This window comes from Cibotium barometz, chromosome 37 (genome assembly GCF_041138505.1).
Source record: "Cibotium barometz isolate CiBa-2024 chromosome 37, ASM4113850v1, whole genome shotgun sequence".
Classification (NCBI taxonomy): Eukaryota; Viridiplantae; Streptophyta; class Polypodiopsida; order Cyatheales; family Cibotiaceae; genus Cibotium; species Cibotium barometz.
In genome coordinates, this window is record NC_141082.1 from 35,613,246 (window position 1) to 35,634,378 (window position 21,133).

Genomic DNA, 21,133 nt, shown 5'->3' on the forward strand with positions numbered 1-21,133 from the left:
AGATACTCTATCATCAAAACCTCAAGGAATAGATCGAAAAGCTCATCAAGCCCAACACGAAGACAATGATTGGGCCATATTTGGATGCATTGTTCAAAGGAAAGGCTCAACCAGGAGCAAAGAAGGAAAAGGAGGAGGGCCCAAAGAAGAGTGCACTATGGAAGTCGGAAAGCTTAAAGCCCTCCAGAAAGTCTCAGGAACATGCCATCTCGGGATAGGGAAAAAAGAGAGTGTTTGAGTTTAAGGACAAAAAGATTAGCCAAGAAAGAAAGGAAAAACTTCTAGCGGAGGAATGGAGTGCCAATTTGCCAGCAATTCAAGGAGGACCTGGTCGAGCTAGTATGTTGTCCCAGAGGCTGGAGCAACGCGAGTAGGAGGCCACCTCCATCGTAACTCTACAGTTGGATACGTAGCCTCCATCGCCAGAACTCTCTATATCCATGTCAGCACAGATGGTGCCAGCTCAGGCAAGCTTTTTGGACACAATTGAGATGGAATGGGTGCAGGGAGCCCTAATTTATCTACAACAATGCATGAATGATGGGCTAAAAGAAATGAAAAAATTCCAATCCATCTTCAAAGAGAAAGATTCTGCTCTACAGAACATAATGAGCCAATAGGAACCTCTGCTGCGTAGAAGAAGGGCAGAAGCGGGCCGGCTAAATGACATGCAAAGGCAAATTAAGGAGCTCTAGCAGGCTAACAAAGAAATGAAAAAGGAGGTGGAGGAGATGAAGGAAAATATGGCCATGAAGAACCAGGAAACACTATAGATGCAAGATGAATTTAACCAAACCATAGAAAAGCAAGAAAGAATGGAATGACAAGTTATCGTGATCCACGAGGAGCACCTCAAGGTCATAAGGGCGTCTAGAACAAGGCCGATAAAGAGAAATTAGAGCTGGTGAAGGCAGAAGAAAGATTAGCAGTGCTAGATGTTGATGAGTATCCCAAAGTATATGAGATGGATGCAGAAAAGATGGAGTAGTGGGCAAGTCACGCACTAATAGACCTTAAGGAGGTGTGGGGAGCTTATTTGGAAAAGCTAACAGTAGTAATGCAAGCACCCACACCTTCCTACAAACAGATAGCTCCCCACTGGACATGCGAAAGAAATCCGGACGAAGGATCCGGACATCCCAATTTGACTCCAACCTCATGCCCATAACTAGCAAAAGTACTTGAGGCACCAGCCCCACTAGTGGAGTGGAAAAAGAAGCGGGCAGTAGGCAGGGGTGGCGCCAACAACATGGAAGAAGAGATTCACCATCTGAAAGGAGAGGTGAAGAAGCATGTAGCCGAAACAGACAGTAAAGGAAAGGAATTTATATTGTGGATCGGCTCTACAAAGGACCTCATCCTACGAACAAACTAAAGGAGCATGCATGGGCATCCACGAAGAAATTGGAGGAGAAAGCAATTGATGAGGTGACTCTACGGGTCCAGATAGAGGAACTGGAAGCACTCATCAAAGAATACAAAGAACAACAAAAGCAGGATGGCAAGACCATCAAGGCATTGAAGAAAGAAGTAGAAGTAGCCACACCCACAAGGGTGACCAGGGCAAAAGGAGGAAAGATGGGCTGAAATGAGATGAACGTCGCATTGACAAAACAGCTAACGCACACATCAAGAAGAAGGCCAAGTAGACGGATGCCATGAAGAAGCCCATGCTAAGGAAATACAATCCAAAGAAAAGATGGTTCGGGACTTCCAATGTAGGAATGCATGCACAATTTGGTGCAATTGTGACAATCAAAGAGAAGGGGATGCCAAGATCATAACCGTTCAAAAGACCACCTTATGGGTGGAAGTGGTGCCGAGACGGCAGAAGAGGGCCAAGAGAACCGGAGAAGACGGTTTTTGAAGAAGGTGTTATCTCTTTGGAACAGACAAAGCCCCATGCCTTCACGACCGGCATGGTAGTGGATGCAATGAAGAGAGCTAAAGCAAAGTATCCGGAGGCACAACCAGTTGACGTGTAGTTTAGACGAGCCAATGAACTAACAGGGCTCGAGTATGCCTAGGTGAGCAGTAGAAAAAAAGCCTATGAGCCCAGATATAGTCAAGATCGGCCAATAAAGTTTGTTTCAGGGGGCATTGTTGCACAAGCCGAACCAGAAAAAGGAGGGTGGAATAAGCAGTAAAAATTTGGATAACATGGTTTGAAGTTGGAAACAATTCGGATCCAAAAAAATTTAAAAATTTTCAAAGCAACAACACGAACAATGGGCTTCACTGACGTAATGTCCACCATTGATCGCCATGCATTGGTGGGGCCAACTAGCCCATTTGGTGGTTGCCCAGGTTGCCGCCCAAATTGTCCCATTTGGTAACAAAGTAATCTTTCTTGCTTTGTAACTTTGTAATGGCTTCTTGCAAATGGGTTTACCCGGATGGCTGTAAGCAGCTAAGGGGATTATTCTCGGGTGTATGGACTAGAGAGGATAGACAACATAATGGATAGTGGAGCTTAGGAGTTCATGAGCTGAGTGATTATGTAGTATGAGAGTCCAAGCTAATATTAAAGAATGTCTCATGGATTAGTCTCTCACTTGTCTCTATTCTACACTTCATAGTTCTATCTATTCCGTGTCCTTAATTGCATTCTTGTCTGGATGTTAACTCCTATCTGAAATCATGAAGGACCTAGGAACTAACTTGCTTGTAGTCACGACTAACTCCCCAAGCTTACGTAGACCGGCAGCTCAATGCGCCAGCGTTGGCTTGTCGCATTGGGTACAGTTGCATTAGTCACTACTCTTCAGGTACTCTTCAGGAGCCGATTAGGTGGTTTGAAACAGTCGCATTGGGTACAGTTGCCATTAGTCACTGCTCTTCAGGAGCTGACTAGGTGGTCCGAAACCACGTAAGTGTTGGGTCTTGATCGGACACCAAGAGTCACCGTATCTCCAAAGTTATAGTTGGTAAAGGCATCCAAAATGATCAAGGGGATTAGGAAGAAAGACACAATTTACCTTGTTAATCTTAACTCTACTAGAAAAGACTCAGGTTCAATTGAATCTAAATAGTTGAGTGAATATGCAGATGTATTCCTTGAGGAATTGACTGAAATGCCCTTAAAACCTGAGAAGTGGATCATGATATAGACCTTATACTGGGAGCTGTTCCACTTTCAAGAAGGGCTTTATACGATGGCTGCACATGAAGCAAGTGAACTTAAGGAGCAATTAAAGCAACTATTGGAATAGAGTTTCATTAAGCCTAGTGTATCCTTGTGGGGTGCACCGGTTCTCTTTCAAAGGAAGAGAATGGAACTCTAAGATTGTGTATTGACTATAGAGGATTGAATCAGTTCACTCTCAAGAATAAGTACCTGTGATACCCAGGACTGACGAACTTTTAGATCGATTACATAGTGCACAGATGTTCACCAAAATTACATAGTGCGTAGATGTTCACCAAAATTGATTTAAAATCTAGGTATAATCAAATCCAAATCAAAGACCAAGACAAATCGAAGACAACATTCAATACTAGATATGCACACTGTGAGTTTATAGTTATGCACTTCAGATTGATCACAATGCTCTTGGAACTTTTAAGTGACTAATGCAAGAAATTCTGGATGATTTTGTTATAGCATTCTTTTATGATATCTTAGTTTACTCTAAGAATGGAGCTAATCATGAAAAGCATGTTCAAAAAGTTTTGGATATCTTAAGGAAGAATAAACTCTTTGCTAAGAAAAGTAAATACATTATTTTCACTGATTGCATAGAATACTTGGGGTTTATTATGTCTAGAGATGGTATCTTAGCTACCCTTCCAAAGTATGGGCAATTATAGATTGTCTAGAACCAAAAACAGTTGGGTGAGTTTATAGTTATGCCCTTCAGATTGACCAATGCTCTTGGAACTTTCAAGTGACTAATGCAAAAAATATATTAGAGAACATCTAGATGATTTTATTTCAGCATTCTTTTACGATATCTTAGTTTACTCTAAGAATGGAGTTGATCATGAAAAGCATGTCCAAAAGATTTTGGATATCTTAAGGAAGAATAAGAAAAATAAATGCATTATTTTCATTGATCACATAGAATACTTGGGGCTTATCATGTCTAGAGATGGTACCTTAGCTAACCCTTCCAAAGTACAGGAAATTATAGATTGGCTGGAACCAAAAGCTGTAAAGAAAGTTTGATGATTTCTTGGATGAACAAGGTGGTATCGCATATTCATCCCAAGATATGCCGAGATTGTGTCACCTATGATAACTCTTCTAAAGAAAGATTCACCCTTCAATTAGATGTCCATTAGATTGTGCTCGACAAACTTAAAACTACTTTAGTGACCAACCCCATACTGAAATTGCCAAAATTTGATAAATCTTTTGAAGTGATTACTGATGCAAGTGGCTTTGCAATTGGTAATATTATTTTGTAAGAAGGAAGGCCAGTAGCTTATGAATCAAGAAATCTCAGATCCCATGAGCAAAATTATGCGGTCCATGATTTAGAACTTTTAGTGGTCATTGAGGCATTAAAAGTGTGGAGGCATTATCTTCTTGAAAAAGATTTATTTTGGTAACACACCATAAGAGTCTAAAATGGATATTTACACAAAGTGATCTCAATATGTGTCAAAGAAGATGGATGCAAATATTGCAAGAGTTTGATTTTGAAATCAAGTACAAATTTGGAAAAGAAAATGGAGATGTAGATCCCTTAAGTTGAAAAGTATTTTTACTTACCATAACAATTATATCAAATCCCCTCTTGGCAAAAATCAAAGAAAAGATTGGGATATATGTATTCTTTGCCCCAATTATTGCCTTATTAAGACAAGAAAGAAAAACAATTCAAGAAATGAACAAAGTTCAAAGACATAAATTTGAAGATGGAAGCTTATATTTCAACGATCATTTATGTGTCCCAAGCAAGGAGAATTTCAAGAATAGAATCTTAGCTCATGATAGCCCAATCGCACAACATCCTAGTTATATAAAGACCTTTACATCAGTTAAGAAAAGCTTCTTTTGGCCAGGAACAAAAAGGATGTAGTGAATCATGTCCGTCGATGCCTTATCTATCAAAAGATCAAAGCTACAAGAGTCAAGTTTCTTGGAAAATTGCATCCCTTGATTCCGATAATGAAATGGGAATGCGTTAGTATGGATTTCATCACTAGATAACCTTCTAGTTTTAGATATGATTCCATATTTGTGATGGTCAATAGATTTTCAAAGGTTGTACATCTTATACAAGAAGACCTTCACTACATTGCTATGATATTCTTATGAGAGATATTTTGTTTACATGGATTACCCTGCAGAATTGTGATAGAGATGCAAAATTTAGTTGGACTTGGATGTCATTTTTTGAAGCAATTGGGACTTCTCTTGATTTTAGCACAGCTTATCATCCTGAGTCCGATGGTCAGACTAAAAGGGTTAATCAAGTTATTGAAGTCACCCTCAGAGCCTTTTGTGGATGTGAGCCAAAAAGATGGTTAAAGTGCCTACATCCAGTAGAGTTCGCTTTAATGCCTCTTATCATCGATGTATTTGTATAAGTCCTTTCAAAGCTATGTATGGTCAAGATTGCCTTATAACCTTGACTTGGTCTGACCCTTTAATCAAGGTAGAGATTCTGAAGCAAATGCTTAATGAAATGGACAACCAAATGCAGTCTATAAGAAAAGGTATCAAAGCTGTTCAAGATAGACAAAAACATTACGTAGATCCAAAAATGTTGAGTGGCGAGAGTTTGAAGAAGGCAACATGGTTTTTCTTTGTGTATGACCCAAAAGAAGTTCTTTATCCTTAGGGAAGTGCAAGAAGTTGTTACTAAGATATTGTGGACCTTATGTTATTATATGAGGAAGATCTGAGATCCCTCTAAGGTTAAAGTATAATTCTTTGTTTTTTAAAATTACAAAAAACTAGAGAGCTAGAAAAATACAATTATAAGGGTTTATTTGTATCAAAGTCATCTTCCATTTAGTCAATTTTTGCAATATCTAGACCAAAGGGGGTGAATAGGCTTTAATTAAAAATTCATTTTTATATGTTTGGCAATTCTTAGTGAACTAGAGATTTGAAATAAATGGTAATTCACAATACAATGATCTGAATACCAAGAAAGGGATATGTACTTGCCTATTTTTTAAAATTTGAACTATGAAAGGTAGACCTACATGAATAATAGCTTTGGCTTGATGTTGTTTGGTTGAAGAAAATCACTTTCGATCCTTTAAAAAATATATGCCTACTTCAAGCATAAGATTTAGTTCCCTTTCACTCTCCAAGATGGCTTAAATGCCCTTTTTTACTACATTAGCTAGTACTACTAGGTGTAAGATGTCATAAAAGTATTGCATAAGTAAAAAAGAGAAATTTCAAAGCTAATGCTACTAGGCATGTAGTAAAAAAGAGGGAGAGGATCTCTTTAAATAGGTGAGGGCTCTTCATATGCATGGAATTTCACCTAAATAGGCATGTAGTAAAAAATGAGGGAGAGGATCTCTTTAAATAGTTGAGGGTTCTTCATATGCATGGAGTTTCACCTAAATTTGTACTTATGAGTCCTAGTCAACCATGCACATCACTTTAGATGAGTTAACTCACATAAAAAGGGGCTAGACTAAGGCTTAGAACAACAACCCACCATGCACTAGTGCAACTAGAGTTGATGGAGCCCGACACCACTCATGCAAAAAACCACTAGCCATTCCATGGTTTACCAATACCACCTAACAAAAGACCATGTATATATTACCACTTACCATTTTCCACTTACCACCTCCACAATTCCCCTTGGTTTCCTCAAACCATGGTTTTTCATCCCAAACCTTAGAACCTTAGGTTATTTAATTTTTCTTTCCCAAGGCTACACACTTGGAGATTAAACCTTATGTGTTCGGAGTGATAATCACTCCTAATCACACTAGATAAGCTTGGTTTTATGCAATCAAATCTTTTTATCTAGATGGAGGCACTAAGAGGATAGCCTTTGAGGTGGTTCTCTTTCATAAGAGGAGAGTATAAATGAAACTCAAGGGAGAAGCCTACACTCAATTCTATCTATACAAGCCACCATCAAGCTAAGCAAAGAATCACGAGAATACAAGAAAGCAAGCGAGGGAGAGTAGAGAAGAGGGAGAGCTCACTTGAATCTAATGCAAGGGAATGAACGTTTATTGCTTAATGGCAAAATTGACTTATATATACAAATGGCTAGTGCTCATCACACCTGGCTAGTTATAACTTAAAAATGGTCTAGGGCCACTATTTCTAGCCTTAAGCAAGTATATACACGAAGTATGTGACTTCCCTATTTGGCAAACCAATGAAGTGGTTAACACAAAGAGACCCACCCTTGCAATAGCTAATCCCAAAAGCCAACAAAAAGGTAGCAAAAGTAAGAGAAGGACAATGACAAGAAGAGGACCAATCAAAGGCTAACAAATGGCTACATCACTAGTAGGCAGTGTGGGTAACCAATGATTTATTTTTGAAGCTCAAAGTGGAAATACAATGGTTTAGAATCCCAAGCACAAATGTCAAGGAGACCATCAAACTCTACTATAGAAACAAAATCTATGCAAGGAGAGCCACAAAAACCTACCCCTAAGAATGGGATAGCTCCACAATGCCACCCACACTGAAAAAGGAATAAGAGAAAAGGGAGCTCCATAACATCCTATCTATTGTTTTACATTGGACAACCAAGGCACAAGGAGAGGAGAGAAAAGAGAAATCCAGCATTTCTAAAAAATAAGAGGAAAAAATCCCTTTGATCGACCCTTTGTATTCTGGCTTCCATTCATGCGTTTCGTTTCTTAATGTCTCAGCTTCGCGCGGGTTGAGTACTAGTACCTAAAAATGGTAGTGGTGCATGCATAGTGGCTTAAATAACTCCTCTGAAAAATTTTAAAGGGAAAAAAAGAGGGAGAATGTCGATAGTATTTTGCAGGGTTATCTGCAACTGTCAAAAAGTGTAGGTTTCCTTTGACAAGGAAACGAATGAACCATCGAAACGCTTTGTATAGATATATTATCATAACTGTCTTGTCTCGCAATGAGGAAGCCTCTGCTTCCTTCAAGCGTACCTGCTGCAGAGAAAATTAGGGTTAAGGTTTGAAGAAGATCATGAAGAACCCAACTTCTTTATCTTCGCATTTAGGCGAGATCCCAAGCGCTTCATACAACATTGTGCACTTTGCTGGGATTAAGCGCAAACATGGGTCGCCGAAAAAGAAGAAGGATGAGCACACAGAGAGCTCCCCTTCACATAAATCAGGGCAAGAAGCCAGAAAGAGAAGACAACAGCAGCAGCCCACCAACATTAGGGTTTTTGGGCAGGCAAATCCTCAAGACCCACAACAGAAAGAATCTTACAGTGATCATTCCAGCAACATTACGGTTTTTGGGCAGGGAAATCTTGAAGTATCAGAACAGAAAGACTCTAACAGATGGCAGCAAGACCCTTTCATTCACACCACCAACAACAGTATAATGGCTTTTGGGCAGGCTGATTATGAGTACCTTGATGCTGTGGCTTGCTGCTCTTCAAGCTCCATGACTGCAATAGGTCGGTTTGGGGTATGGCATCCTGAGGATTCTGTCGTCAAGGAGCCTAAAACCTTGTTAGCCGTACCAGATATGGAGGAGCTGGAAGCTATGTATAAGCTTCCCAGGAGAAGGCAGAGAGAAAGAGAAGATGGTCCTGAGGGCGCCCTTCTCTTCCAAATTGTAGATCCCTTCACAAATGCAGCCTCCACACATGACACCTTTTCTACTAAGTTGGAGCCTCCTGGCTGTGATACCCATATAACCAAGCAGGAAATTAGGGTTCTCAAGGGTCATGTATTTACCAACAAGAACACAGATTCAAGGGGTCCTCCATCATCCAAGGAGGGCATCACTAAGCACACAGAAGTAGGGAGATCATTACTATGGCATGAAACATTCCTTGAAACAGACGAGGGTTTGAAGTTTTCAGACTTGAGAACAGGTGATGATGCCATCCGGTATTTCGCAGAGCTAGAAAGTGGAGGCCCAGTTGAGCTTGTTTATTGCAACCGAGTCAATATGGGAAAGGAATTCGCACCGTATGACCTTGTTGTTGTCCCAAGGGCAAAGGTGGACTCGGAACATTTTATAATCTCTGCTGCAGGCATGGTTCACGTTGAGCCAGGACTAGGTTATTACCCTATCCTTTACAAAGACATTATAAACTGTGCTTTTCCATGACATAATTTTGTTAAAATAAGAGTTTTTTAGTCCAACACACAATGCCATAAGTCTGTCATGAATATTGGCCTAGATGTGTTGATGGAGGTTTTTTGTGGTATAATCTTCTTTGAGCATCATGGGAGTTATTATTAGTTGGAATCTTAACAGAAGAAGCAGGTCAAACATTTGTTTTAGGAGGCAAAATAATCACACCTGTAAGAACGGATGCTTCAGTTGCCACAGGGCAGCCGAGCAGTATTGCTGCAAGCTCAAAAGACTCCATGCATGTGCAGTCAGGAGAAGCTTCAAAGACAGAGAACAAAGCAAGCACATGAAAATCCTTGCAGACAGGCAGCAATTGCCTGCCCTTTGAAGCAGAAACGAGGGGTGAAACCCCTCTCAAAAATCCCTATCTTTGTGTCCTCTTTTGGACCTACCAGCAAAAGGGGGAAAATCCTTCTATGAAAGGCAATCCCAGTCCTCATTATTCGACTCCCCTGTTCGCCAGCGAACAAAGTAGTCGAAAGCACAGAGCAGCCTGTAGATGGAATTCAGCAAAGAATTTTGGACTAAACGAACAGAACTTCATAAGTGCTAGACGGATTTGAATGGAAGTAGACGGAGAATGACAATGGACTTCGTAATTCCATTACGGTCATCTATGTGTTCTTGGCAATGTGATTGTCTTCTTGCAGGAGATGCTTGAGAGATTAAGGGGCAGTTTCATGTTGGTGCTTCTCCAGGTCTATGTAGTCCACCATTCCCGCCTTATCCCCTCAGATGTCGGAGCAACAGTGTTCTCTTTTCCTTTGTGCATCACTCCCGAGAGGGAGTGGGGCAGCACCACAATGGAACACACTTTAAGGAACCAGCCAATCATATGCAGGTTCCATGAGGTGCTGAAGGAGGCTGTTCTACGCAGGGAATTGGGCGCGTGATCTGTCTATTTGCACATGAGCAGATGATACACAGGAAGGGCTGCCTATACAGGCTGTACAGTGCCTGGACCAGGCTGTACAGAGCCTGTCGGCTGTACAGGCCAGCAGGCAGGCTGGCGCACATGGGCAGCTAGGTGGACACAGAGAGCAGAGAAGATGGCACGCTGATTTTTCAGAAAAAGCTTGCTGCAGGCGGCTATTTCCAGAAAAAGCAGGCTTTAAAGCCATCTACAGGGTAGCGTTAAAATAAAAAGGAAAGCTATGCTATTTTTTGTTATAAGAAAAAGCATGGGGCTGTTTTTATAAACGCAAGAAAAAGGGGAGGGGGCGCATAGTTAAAAGGAAGGTTCTGATGGTTAGGGGTCTCCGGAAGGGGAAAGCCTTGGCCCCTGACATAGTGGAGAGAACTCAAGAATAAACCGAGTACTTGGGGGAAGTTCGAGAGAGTGTTTCGAGATGAGTTCCTCTAGGTGGAGGATGAGTTTGATATTGTGGCCAAGTTTACGGAGTTGGACATGAAGAACATGTCTTTCGACATGTATTTATAGAGATTCAGAGAGTAATAGTCCTGAGTGGCACACATGGATGTCACAACATTGTGTGGGTTTTTAGTGGGTTGGCACGGGAATACAAGCCCCAGTTAAAGAATAATCATAGCAGGACACTGGAGGATGCCATCTGGTATGCTAGGATTTATGAGGAGACGATGGCCGGCCAGACTTAGAAGAACGTCTCTCAGAAACCTCAAACCACAAAAACCTATGAGTAGGCTTCTAGGTGTAAACGAAACTTTAAGTTTGAGAAGGCTCCACAGAACCAAACCCAGTCTTCAGGTGAACCCAATCCAAAGAAGGTTCCGAAGCACTAGCAGACCCCTAGAACATTAGGGAGGGCAGGTGTTAGGGCCATATGAAGGCAAGTTGTCCTAATACAATGCAATGGGATTACATAGCTGATGTAATGGTTGCTCTGGGCTTTGGGATGAAAATGCAACATGTAATCTATTGGTTGTATACGGATAGCATTGCACAATGTATTCTTGGTAAGGATCCTTCCGGACAGTGGATGTTGGGAAGATCGGTAAGACAAGGTTGCCCTTTGAGTGCATTGCTATATGCAATTGCTACACATCCTTTGCTTTTGTACATTGACAAATTGACGGAAATAGGACAGCTTCATGATGTGCAGAATTCGGATGGAACTCACTTTATGGCACAGGCCTATGCAGATGACTCTTTCTTTATGCCTAAAAATGATCCAACCCATCTCACATGCATCATGGGTGTTAGTTTTTTGGCAAAGTCAAAGTTGTTTCCATTGCATTGCATGGATTGGCATTGACTTCTATGGCCAGGACAAATAGTTCAGCCTGATTAAATCGTTAGCGTTAGTTATCTTGGATACCCACTGGGATGGAATATGATGGTTTAAAAATCGTGCAATGGGTATTTGTAACATGCAGAAGCTTCGGGGGGGGGATCGGTAACTTCAATGGTCAGAAATCAGCACGCTTGTCGCTACGGAATTAATGCACAAAACTGAATGTAGATGTGCAGAAAAATAGAGAGAAAGAAAGAAAGAAAGAAAGATATATTAACGTCTACGAGAGGCCAAAGTCGGCCTATGAGACAAAAAAAATAATACAACTGTGTTCTTCCGGTCATCGGAAGAAAAGAAACAAAAGAAAAAGTGTGCATGTGTCTGGATACAATTGTGAATCATCATGGATCGGTGGAGCCCATATACAAACAATATAAGGGGGGTGGGGATGTGGATGGAGTGCTAAGGCAAGATGCATCTCTATATGCTGAAGGGGTAGTACAAGCATGCTATGCAGATCTATGTCTAACTCCATCCAGTGCCATAAAGAGGGATATAAGATATCATACATCGCCGATGCTGAGGCTGTGAATGGCATGAACATGTACCCTGAGAGAGAGAGGGAGAGGAGGACACAGTATTGGGTCCCGAATACCCTTTGTAGGGCCCCCACCACGAATGGTGTATTTGCTTTTATTAGAATGATGCAAAACTGAAAATAAAAGACTAAACCTGAACCTTCTTGGCTTGAGGAGAATCCTCTGCCCTTGACCTTCAATCCTTCACGGTTCACCCCTTTGTGTTAACTTCTCCTTGGCTGTCCTGGCCCTTGAGTTAGCTTCAGCACCTTAATGAAATATTGAGATAGATGAACTAAAATATACCCCCAACTTATACTGGTCAGCTAGCTATATTTCCCTCCACGACCTATTTATTTAGCATTAAATGCTGTTTTTTAGGTGTGTTCACATTGGGGCTGTCTGGCCACTTGTGCAGGCTGCTGGACAGCCTGCTGGGCTCTGGCTGGCCGCCTGCAGTCCAGGTTGCCCAATGGGCTAGCCAACTGTTTGGGCTGGCCCAAGGCAAGTTGGCTGCCACCCCAAGGGGCCCATGGCCCTTGCCCACCAGCCCAGGAGGGGCTGGGCAGGCTGTCTTGGCCAGCCCCTCCTGGGCTGGTGGGCAAGGGCCATGGGCCCCTTGGGGTGGTCTAAGGCCTACCCCCTGCCCAACCATGGGGTATAATCCCCTTTCTGGGGTAGCACTAATGGATGCCCCCTTCTACCTGCAAATCCTACCTGTCTAAACAACGGTTTGTCATCCAGTGTCATACCAGATACACATAATGTCATGTGCACAGTGTGTATCTACCGTGTGCTACACGCATGCAAGACTAGTTTTGAGGCTTGGGGAAGCTTGGAGCTAGGCAGGCTGATTGACGAGCTGAGTTAGGGATATACTAAACGGGCGGGCACCCAAGTATGGACGGGCAGGCGCCCAAGTGTGGACGCCGGATGACCGGCCAAGAGCCTATAAAAGGGTGGCCAAGGTTAGTTATTGGGATATTGAGAGTCTCGCGAGTTTGTGAGAGCTCTATGGTCTTGGAGCCTGGATCTAGTGCAGACGTGCACCTGCTTTACGCAGCCGAGGCCGGCAGCAATCTCGAGGCCCGCGAGGGCAGCTTCGTGGCGGTATGGGACGTCGCGAGGAGGAGATTGGTCAATACGTCAACCTAGTTAGCTCAGCTCGTGGCTCGGTGGGGACAGCCAAGACTGTGGGCTTGCCCACGGTTGTCATGGTTGGGAGGTGAGTCAGGCTTGCACCCCCTTGTTTGTTTGTTTGTTTGTTTGCAGGATTCGAGTCTCGTACTAGAAACGATCACGAGGAGATCCGTGGGGATTTGACAGTGGTATCAGAGCATACCTCGTGAACGAGCAAGTCGGTAGGTAGAGAAGATGAGGTCGAAGAAAGGTATGTGTTAAAAAAGCTTGCTGTTTTTTCTGTGCATACTGCTGTTTTCAGATTCAGTATGTGTTTTTCTTCATCAAAGAAACCCATGTTGATGGGAGGTGGTAGTTAAGTAGGGTCGTTTGCTTTGCAATGAAGAGGCATGAATCGTTTGTGCAGTCGCATGAACGTAGAGAGAGAAAACAGAAAAAAGCATCTTCGTTGCTTTTGGTTGAACGTGAACGAGAGCGAGAGAAAGAGAGCAAGCGTGTGAGAGGAGGCGCTGGCGGGTGTTAGCGTTTGGCTATCGGAGGCTGGCAGCCGGCCAGGCCTCTGTAGGTGACCCTGCAGGCGGGCGCATGGGCTTGCGTTGCCAGGCAGCCAGGCAGCCAAGCCTACGCAGCGCTTTGGCCAGGCGGGCTGGTGCCCAGGCCAGGCCCATGTAGGCACCTAGGCTAGGCGGGCAGGCGCCCAGGCGAGGCCAGGCAGGCGCCCAGGCCCATGCCGCTTGTGGTTAGGAGGCGTAGGTTGGCGCGATGGTACCAGCAGACACACAGGTGACGATAGTAGCCGACAGGCGAGGTGGCCGACGGCAAGGAAAAGCACACGCCTGTAGCCCGGTGGGTGACGCCAGCAGCTCTAATCCAGGAGGGAAGAGACAAAAAAACAAGGAAAGCACACGCCTTTTTTTTGGGCTTTTGTTTTTTTTATTAGTTTAATTTTTTTTAATTATAAAAGTTTAAAACCCCCTCCTCCAAGGTTAAAAGTGTTTTTTTTAAAATTATAATAAGAGTTTAGAATATATATATATATATGAGCACAAAAGCAAAAGCTCAAGAAGCTTTTGGGGCAGGCTATATAAACCCCTTAAGTGGGCTTCTTGCCACACATCTCTCAAGTTTTCAAGTTCTCAAGCTCTCAAGTTCCCTTGCACTTTCATTGTGCAAAGATCGAATTTTCTCTCCACTTGCCCTCTTCACGATGTCGACCCAAGAATCAGAGTTGGTTCTCCTTGTGGAACGCGAAGGCTTGCCGGCTACGGAAGATACCGATGTCGATCTTTTTGACGATTATGTGTCAAAATCAGATTTCCAAGAGTTCAAAGTAGCTCTCGAAGCTTCTTCGTCGGAACGTCAGGCACAAATCACAGTCCAGATGCAAGCTTTGTAGAACTCCATCGCTCTTTTGACCACTACCCTCTCTACTCTATCGGGTATGGATACCTTGGCTTCTGCTTTAGGCCCAACATTACTCCGGAACCATTCGGGGGCGAGCAAAAGCAGCGCACAAAGGAGATCGTGGACACTTGGCTACATAAGTGGCAAGTTCACGTTCAGTTTCATCCATATGATGATGGAAAAAAGATCCAGTTAGCAGCAGGTTTCCTGTTTGGCAAAGCTTTGCTTTGGTGGAAGGAACTCAACCCTGACACCAGCGAAGAAGAAACGACTCCTTAGGGCTTTAAAGCTCAAGAAGGAAGGACGTTGTTTTATCTGCGAAGAAAAAGGACACATGCGTAACGAGTGCCCAAAGCAAAAGGGTACCAAGACAAACGCAGGACCCAAGCCAAAGGCAGCTAACCAGTTGTCTTTGACAGGTACGTCAATTACTGTACTTTCTCGTCCTAGTACTTGTTCTGATTGTCTGTTCAATTCTAAAGTATTTGGCTTGCATGATCTTCTCTGCGTTTATGGAGAAGTGAATGGCCATAAGATTCACATTCTTTTAGACCCTGGCAGCTCACACAACTTTGTTAACTACAAACTTGTGCAGAAATTGAGTCTTGATACGACACCGAGCGATCATACCTATGAGGTACGCCTACCTGCGGGAAGGCAAGTATGGGATCAAAAGGTGGAGATGCTTCCAATCCAGATTCAGGACTATAAAGACACTCTGGAATTCTATGTAATGCATCTAGAAAATGTAGACTTGTTATTAGGGATTGAGTGGTTTAAGACGCTTCAAGTCCAGATAGATTGGTCTAGTCATATTTTTTCTTTTCAGCATAGGGACACCAAGTATAGTATTTTAGGTGACTGTATTCATCCCTCTCAGGGACCTCTTGTAAATACAATTGATTTTGGAAATATAATGGATTCTTCTTTGTATACCGCTTTCCATTGTGTATTGATTCCACTTTCTTCCTTTCTCATCCCTTCTTGGATGTAAATGAATTAAGTGTGTTTGAAAGCAAAGAATTACAGAAGATACTTGATTCGTTTCAAGACGTATTTCCTACGGAACTGCCATTGGGTTTACCACCTAAACGGGCGGTAGATCATCGTATTGACTTGATCCCTGGTGCTCATCTTGTCAGTATTCCACCTTACAGGATGAGCCAAGCTGAGGAAGATGAGTTGGCTAAACAACTCGAAGATTATTTGAGGATGGGCCAGATCCGTCCAAGTAAATCACCTTGGGGTGCACTTGTGTTGCTTAGGAGAAAGAAGGACAACACGTGGAGAATGTGTATCGATTACAAGAGATTGAACAAGTTGACCATTAAGAACCGTTATCCTCTCCCTAGATCAGATGACCTGATTGACCGGTTAGCAGGAAGGAAATATTTGACAATGATAGATTTACGTACTGGCTATCACCAGATACGTATTCATGAAAGGCATGTCGAAAGAACCGCCTTTCGGACTAGGTATGGCCATTACGAGTTTCTCGTATTACCTTTTAGGTTAACCAATGCTCCAGCCACTTTCCAGCAAATGATGAACGATCTTTTTCGTGAACATTTGGGAAAATTTGTGGTGGTGTTTCTGGATGATATTTTGATATATAGTCGTACTTTTGAGGATCATGTCAAACACCTCACGATTGTCTTATCTATTTTAAGACAGAATCGACTATATGCTAAGTTAAGTAAATGTGAGTTCTTTATGACGGAAATCATTTACTTGGGACACAAGATCACTAGAGATGGATTGAGCATTGACTATGACCGAGTTCAGAAGGTTCTGGACTGGCCTATATCGCGAACAATGAAACAACTTCGTTCTTTTCTCGGTTTTGTAGTTTTTCTTCGGCGTGGACGTAAGTCGAATCAGCCTATCACTTGGAATAACGATTTGGATATGGCCTTCAGACTTTTGAAAGATAAAGTCAAGGAAGCACCTATCTTAGCATTACCCGATCCTAGTCGGCCTTATGTTCTTGAAACTGATGCCAGTGACTATGCTATCGGGGCTGCTCTATTTCAAGATGGTAGACCGGTTGCTTTTGAAAGTAAAAAGCTAGACGACACTCAATCTCGTTGGCCAACCCTTGAGAAGGAGCTTTATGCTGTGATTTATGCTCTCAAGGTTTGGAGACATTATTTATATGGCTCCAAGTTTATGGTATTGACTGATCATCAGTCAATCAAGTATGTGTGTGATGCGGATGATTTGAGAGGAAGGAAAGCTCGTTGGGCGGAGTTAATGCAAGATTTTGATTTTGAGATCCGTTATCGGAAAGAGTCCATGAATAGTATTGCAGATGCGCTTAGTCGAATTAGAGAGGTGAATACTTTGTCGTTCACCGAGATTTCTACTGACTTATTTCAGTCATTGAGAGGGCTTTGCAGGAGTGATAGTTATTTTGGTCCATTTTGGCAGAAGATCCAGGATGGGAGCTCATTGATTGACCAAGACTCGATGATTGAGGAGTCTACCATTCAGGCTGCAGGAGGCCAGTGGATGATTCGGAATGATTTAAATTCCGTAATGACAAAATTTGTGTACCACAAATCCCGGACATTAAGGACTGTCACGACGCCCCTTCTGCTGGACACCTTGGAGTACACAGGACACTATCGTTAGTGAAACACACTTTTTATTGGCCAAAGATGAAAGGGTATGTAGAAGATTATGTTCTCAAGTGTCAAATTTGTGAGGCAAATAAAGCTGAACGCTTTAGACAGGCTTGGTTGTTGCATCCTTTGCAAATCCCAGGTAATAAATGGGAAAGTATTTCCATGGATTTTATTATCGGATTGCCAAGAACACATCACGGCCACGATTCTATTTGGGTTGTGGTAGATCGCTTGACAAAAATGGCTAGATTTTTACCGACCCGGAAGACTATTACAGCTACGCAATTAGCACGACAGTTTATTGAGCAATTGTTTAGACTGTACGGGTTACCGCAGGACATAGTCAGTGATAGGGACTCTAAGTTTACAAGTGATTTTTGGAAACTTGTTTTTGAGAAGTTGGAAACAACTTTGAATTTGAGTTCCTCAGATCATCCTCAATCTGATGGCCAGACTGAAAGAGTGAATGAGATTTTGGAGGATATGCTTCGAGCATATGTATCCAAAAGACAGAGTTCATGGGAGGATTATCTTCCTATGTTAGAATTTGCATATAACAGTACTAATCGTACGAGTACAGGGTTTAGTCCTTTCATGCTTATGTATGGTTTTCAACCTAGATCACCTGTTATAGTAGGATTCTCAGGACTTCAGCATGATGCAGCACGTAATTTTTTGCAAGATATGCAGGAAATGTTACAAGTTGCGAAGGAATCTATTAGAAGTGCTCAAGACCGAGACAGGTTTTATTCTAATAGACATCGTTCACCCAGAGAGTTCTCTGAAGGAACGATGGTGTATTTGCGAGTTTCGAAAGATTCTGAGACTTTACGGGCAGGTTGATCTCCGAAATTATCCCCTAGATACTGTGGACCATTTCGTATTACATGACGGATTGGTTCAGTTGCATATGAATTGGATTTGCCTTCTCATGTGAAAGTTCATCCTGTATTTCATGTCAGTAGACTTAAGGAAGTACTGGGTGGAACAGATCAGTTAGTTACTCCTCAAGAAATTATAGATGTCGAGGACATGACATTTGTTCCGCACGAACCTGAAAAGATTCTTGGATTTCGTGAAAGAAGATTGCGTAATACGCTTATCACGGAATACAAGATCAAGTGGAAGGATCATGTTGAGGAGGACACTACATGGGAGACATTGACTACTCTTCAGAGAGATTACCCTGGCTTTTTAGTGAGCTCAGGAGTGAGCTCTTAGAGGAAGGGGAGTATGTCATGTGCACATGTGTATCTACCGTATGCTACACGCACGCAAGACTAGTTTCGAGGCTTGGGGAAGCTTGGAGCTAGGCAGGCTGATTGACGAGCTGAGTTAGGGATATACTAACGGGCGGGCACCCAAGTATGGACGGGCGGGCGCTCAAGTGTGGACGCCCGATGACCAGCCAAGAGCCTATAAAAAGGTGGCCAAGGTTAGTTATTGGGATATAGAGAGTCTCACGAGTTTGTGAGAGCTCTATGGTCTTGGAGCTTGGATCTAGTGCAGACATGCACCTGCTTTACGCAGCCGAGGCTGGCAGCAATCTCGAGGCCCGCGAGGGCAGCTTCGTGGCGGTATGGGACGTCGCGAGGAGGAGATTGGTCGGTATGTCAACCTAGTTAGCTCAGCTCGTGGCTCGGTGGGGGCTATTAGAAGTCATCCTTTTATACACCAGGGCCTTTGTTGTGGGTGTGCCCGTCCTTATGAGGTGTTTTATCATTTTTCCTCACTCCCCGTATTTTTTCCCTATTTTTCCCCATTTTTTAGTGGTGTGGAGGGATGCCAGAGGTTGGCAGGAGCACCTAGTGGCTGGCCGACTGTCCCATCAGCAGACGTGTGACTGGCCGACTGCCCATCAGCAAGCGTGGAGTGTTTTATTGCTGGCCGAGTTGTTGTATGCAGTCGTGGGCTTCATTTATTGCTGGCCGACTGCTCATGCAGTCGTGGAGGGCCACCAGTGCTGGTCGATTGCTCACATGGGGCATATAAATAGGCCCCATGCCCCCAGCACTCCTCATTCAGTTTTCTGCGGGATCTTGTGTATAGAGAAGAGTTTACACACCTATCTCTTTGTGTTTCTTGTGCTGTCTATTTTCTACACTCTACTTGCTCTTGTCTACCCAAGTTTGGTTATCATTTCCGCTGCATATTCTGACATGGTATCAGAGCCCTAGGTTCGTGATAGATCTTGGGAGTTTTTTTGAGCAAGAGGGGGAGCGTTAGGCTGCTGATTGGTGGATTGTTTTGGACTGTACGGGAAGAGAAGGTGCAAGAGAAAGGCGGGCTAAAGGTGCTGGACAGCCACTTGCAGGTTTTATAGATTTTTTTTCCCACCCACCCTCCCTTTCAGTTTACTCCCCGCGATTGCAGATTTACTAGAGATGGCTGAGAAGCACGTGAAGATTTCGACTCTTCCCACGTTCCCAGTGGACCGTCAGTTGGACGCGTCCAATTACGGCATCTGGAAGGTCATGATGGAGTTTGTGCTGGAGTCATATGACCTTGCTGATTTCATCATCATCGGTGTTCCACGGCCGGAAGCAGAGGAAGGGGAGTTACTGTCGACGAGGAAGGACCGAGAGGCACAGGCACATATGTGGGATCGTGTCAACGCCAGGGTCCGGTCCTTTATTTTCCTCAACTGCACACCACAAGTGATCAATCATGTAAAGCACATGACGCTGGCGAGAGGCATATGGGAGCACTTGGCTTCTTTGTATAACAGGGTATTACCCATGAAACGGATCTCCTTGGAAGTGGAGATGCGGGTTATGAACCCTGCAAAGTCCTCGACGATGCGGGAACACATTAACAAGCTGCAGGCCCTTCAGCAGGAAGTCCTACAAGCTGGGAAAGAGATCATCTGAAGACATGGTCATCACTTTGCTTTCCCACTTGCCTGCTCAGTATTTTGCTTTCTATTCCTCGTTGATTACGAGTGGCAGGCTCAGCACCATTACCTGGGAGGAGCTTGTGCCAATGGTCTTGGACCAGGAGGAACGTTTCACGAAGCCTCCTCACAGCGGAGGTTCGGAGGCCTTAACTGGCCAACGGTCGAAAGGCCGGAATAACAACAAGGGCAAAGGGAAGGCTTCACCGGAGAAGTCTTCTGAGAAGAAGCTTGATTCAGAACGAGAGCGAGAAAGGTCACTATTGGAGGAAGTGCCCTAAGCGGACAGGGAAGAGTGCTGATTCCTGAGCCTCAGCTGCAAAGACTCCGGCATTTGTGCACTTAGAGATGGTGGACTCCGATGCTTCATCATCTTCGAGCGAGGAGGCAGTTGGCTTCACCGTGAAGGATACCCGGGAATGGATTCTTGACAGTGGTGCTTCCAGGCACATGACTCCATCCCGTGACTTCTTTCTGGATCTGAAACGGCAGTCAGGTCACATCTTTATTGGCGACAATTCCACTATCCCGATACATAGTGAGGGCCAGATGGAGATTATTCCCGACGGCAAGGGGGGCAAGCATTCTTCCCGTGTTCTTTATGTCCCTGCTCTGGGTTTTCATCTTTTGTCAGTGCATGAAGTATGCAAGATTGGCTTTCGGGTGGAATTTGAGGAGCATTGAGTTGCTCTAAGGGACTGTGAGACTGGCCAGGTTGTTTGGGAAGGCGGTGTGGAGAATGGTATCTACAAGCTCTCTGCACTCTCCTCGTTAACAGGTTTTCAGGTCGGAGATTTGTGGCACTTTCGTTTTGGCCACTTAAATGTGGATGCATTGAGGCGAGCTTTCCGAGACCAGATGGTGGTTGGCTTGCCAGATGTTGGTAGTAGGCAAGGGCGCTGCAGTTCTTGCATACGTGGTAGCACCCTAATTCTCTCTCCCACACAACTGGTATCAGAGCTTAGTGATCCCTCCCTGAATTTCAGTGCATCTGTTGGGTAGAGTTGCTGCAAAACCATACAGGCGCTGAT

General features: G+C 43.6%; 1 protein-coding gene across 7 annotated transcripts in view; it reads left to right on the plus strand.

Moving 5' to 3' along the window:
* Positions 1 to 7,731: 7,731 nt before the first annotated feature.
* Positions 7,732 to 21,133, plus strand: part of LOC147617228 (uncharacterized) — a 250,714-nt gene continuing 237,312 nt past the window's right edge. For 2 of the 7 annotated variants that reach the window (XM_086776846.1, XM_086776847.1), the window contains exon 1: positions 7,732 to 9,170. Coding sequence is in view for 5 of the 7 variants with exons in the window: in XM_086776843.1 (XP_086632969.1) it covers positions 8,117 to 9,170 (1,054 nt within the window). In the remaining 2 variants the exon portion in view is untranslated. The remainder of the gene's footprint in view (positions 9,171 to 21,133) is intronic. The other 5 variants (XM_086776841.1, XM_086776844.1, XM_086776843.1 and 2 more) reach the window with 4 other exon arrangements.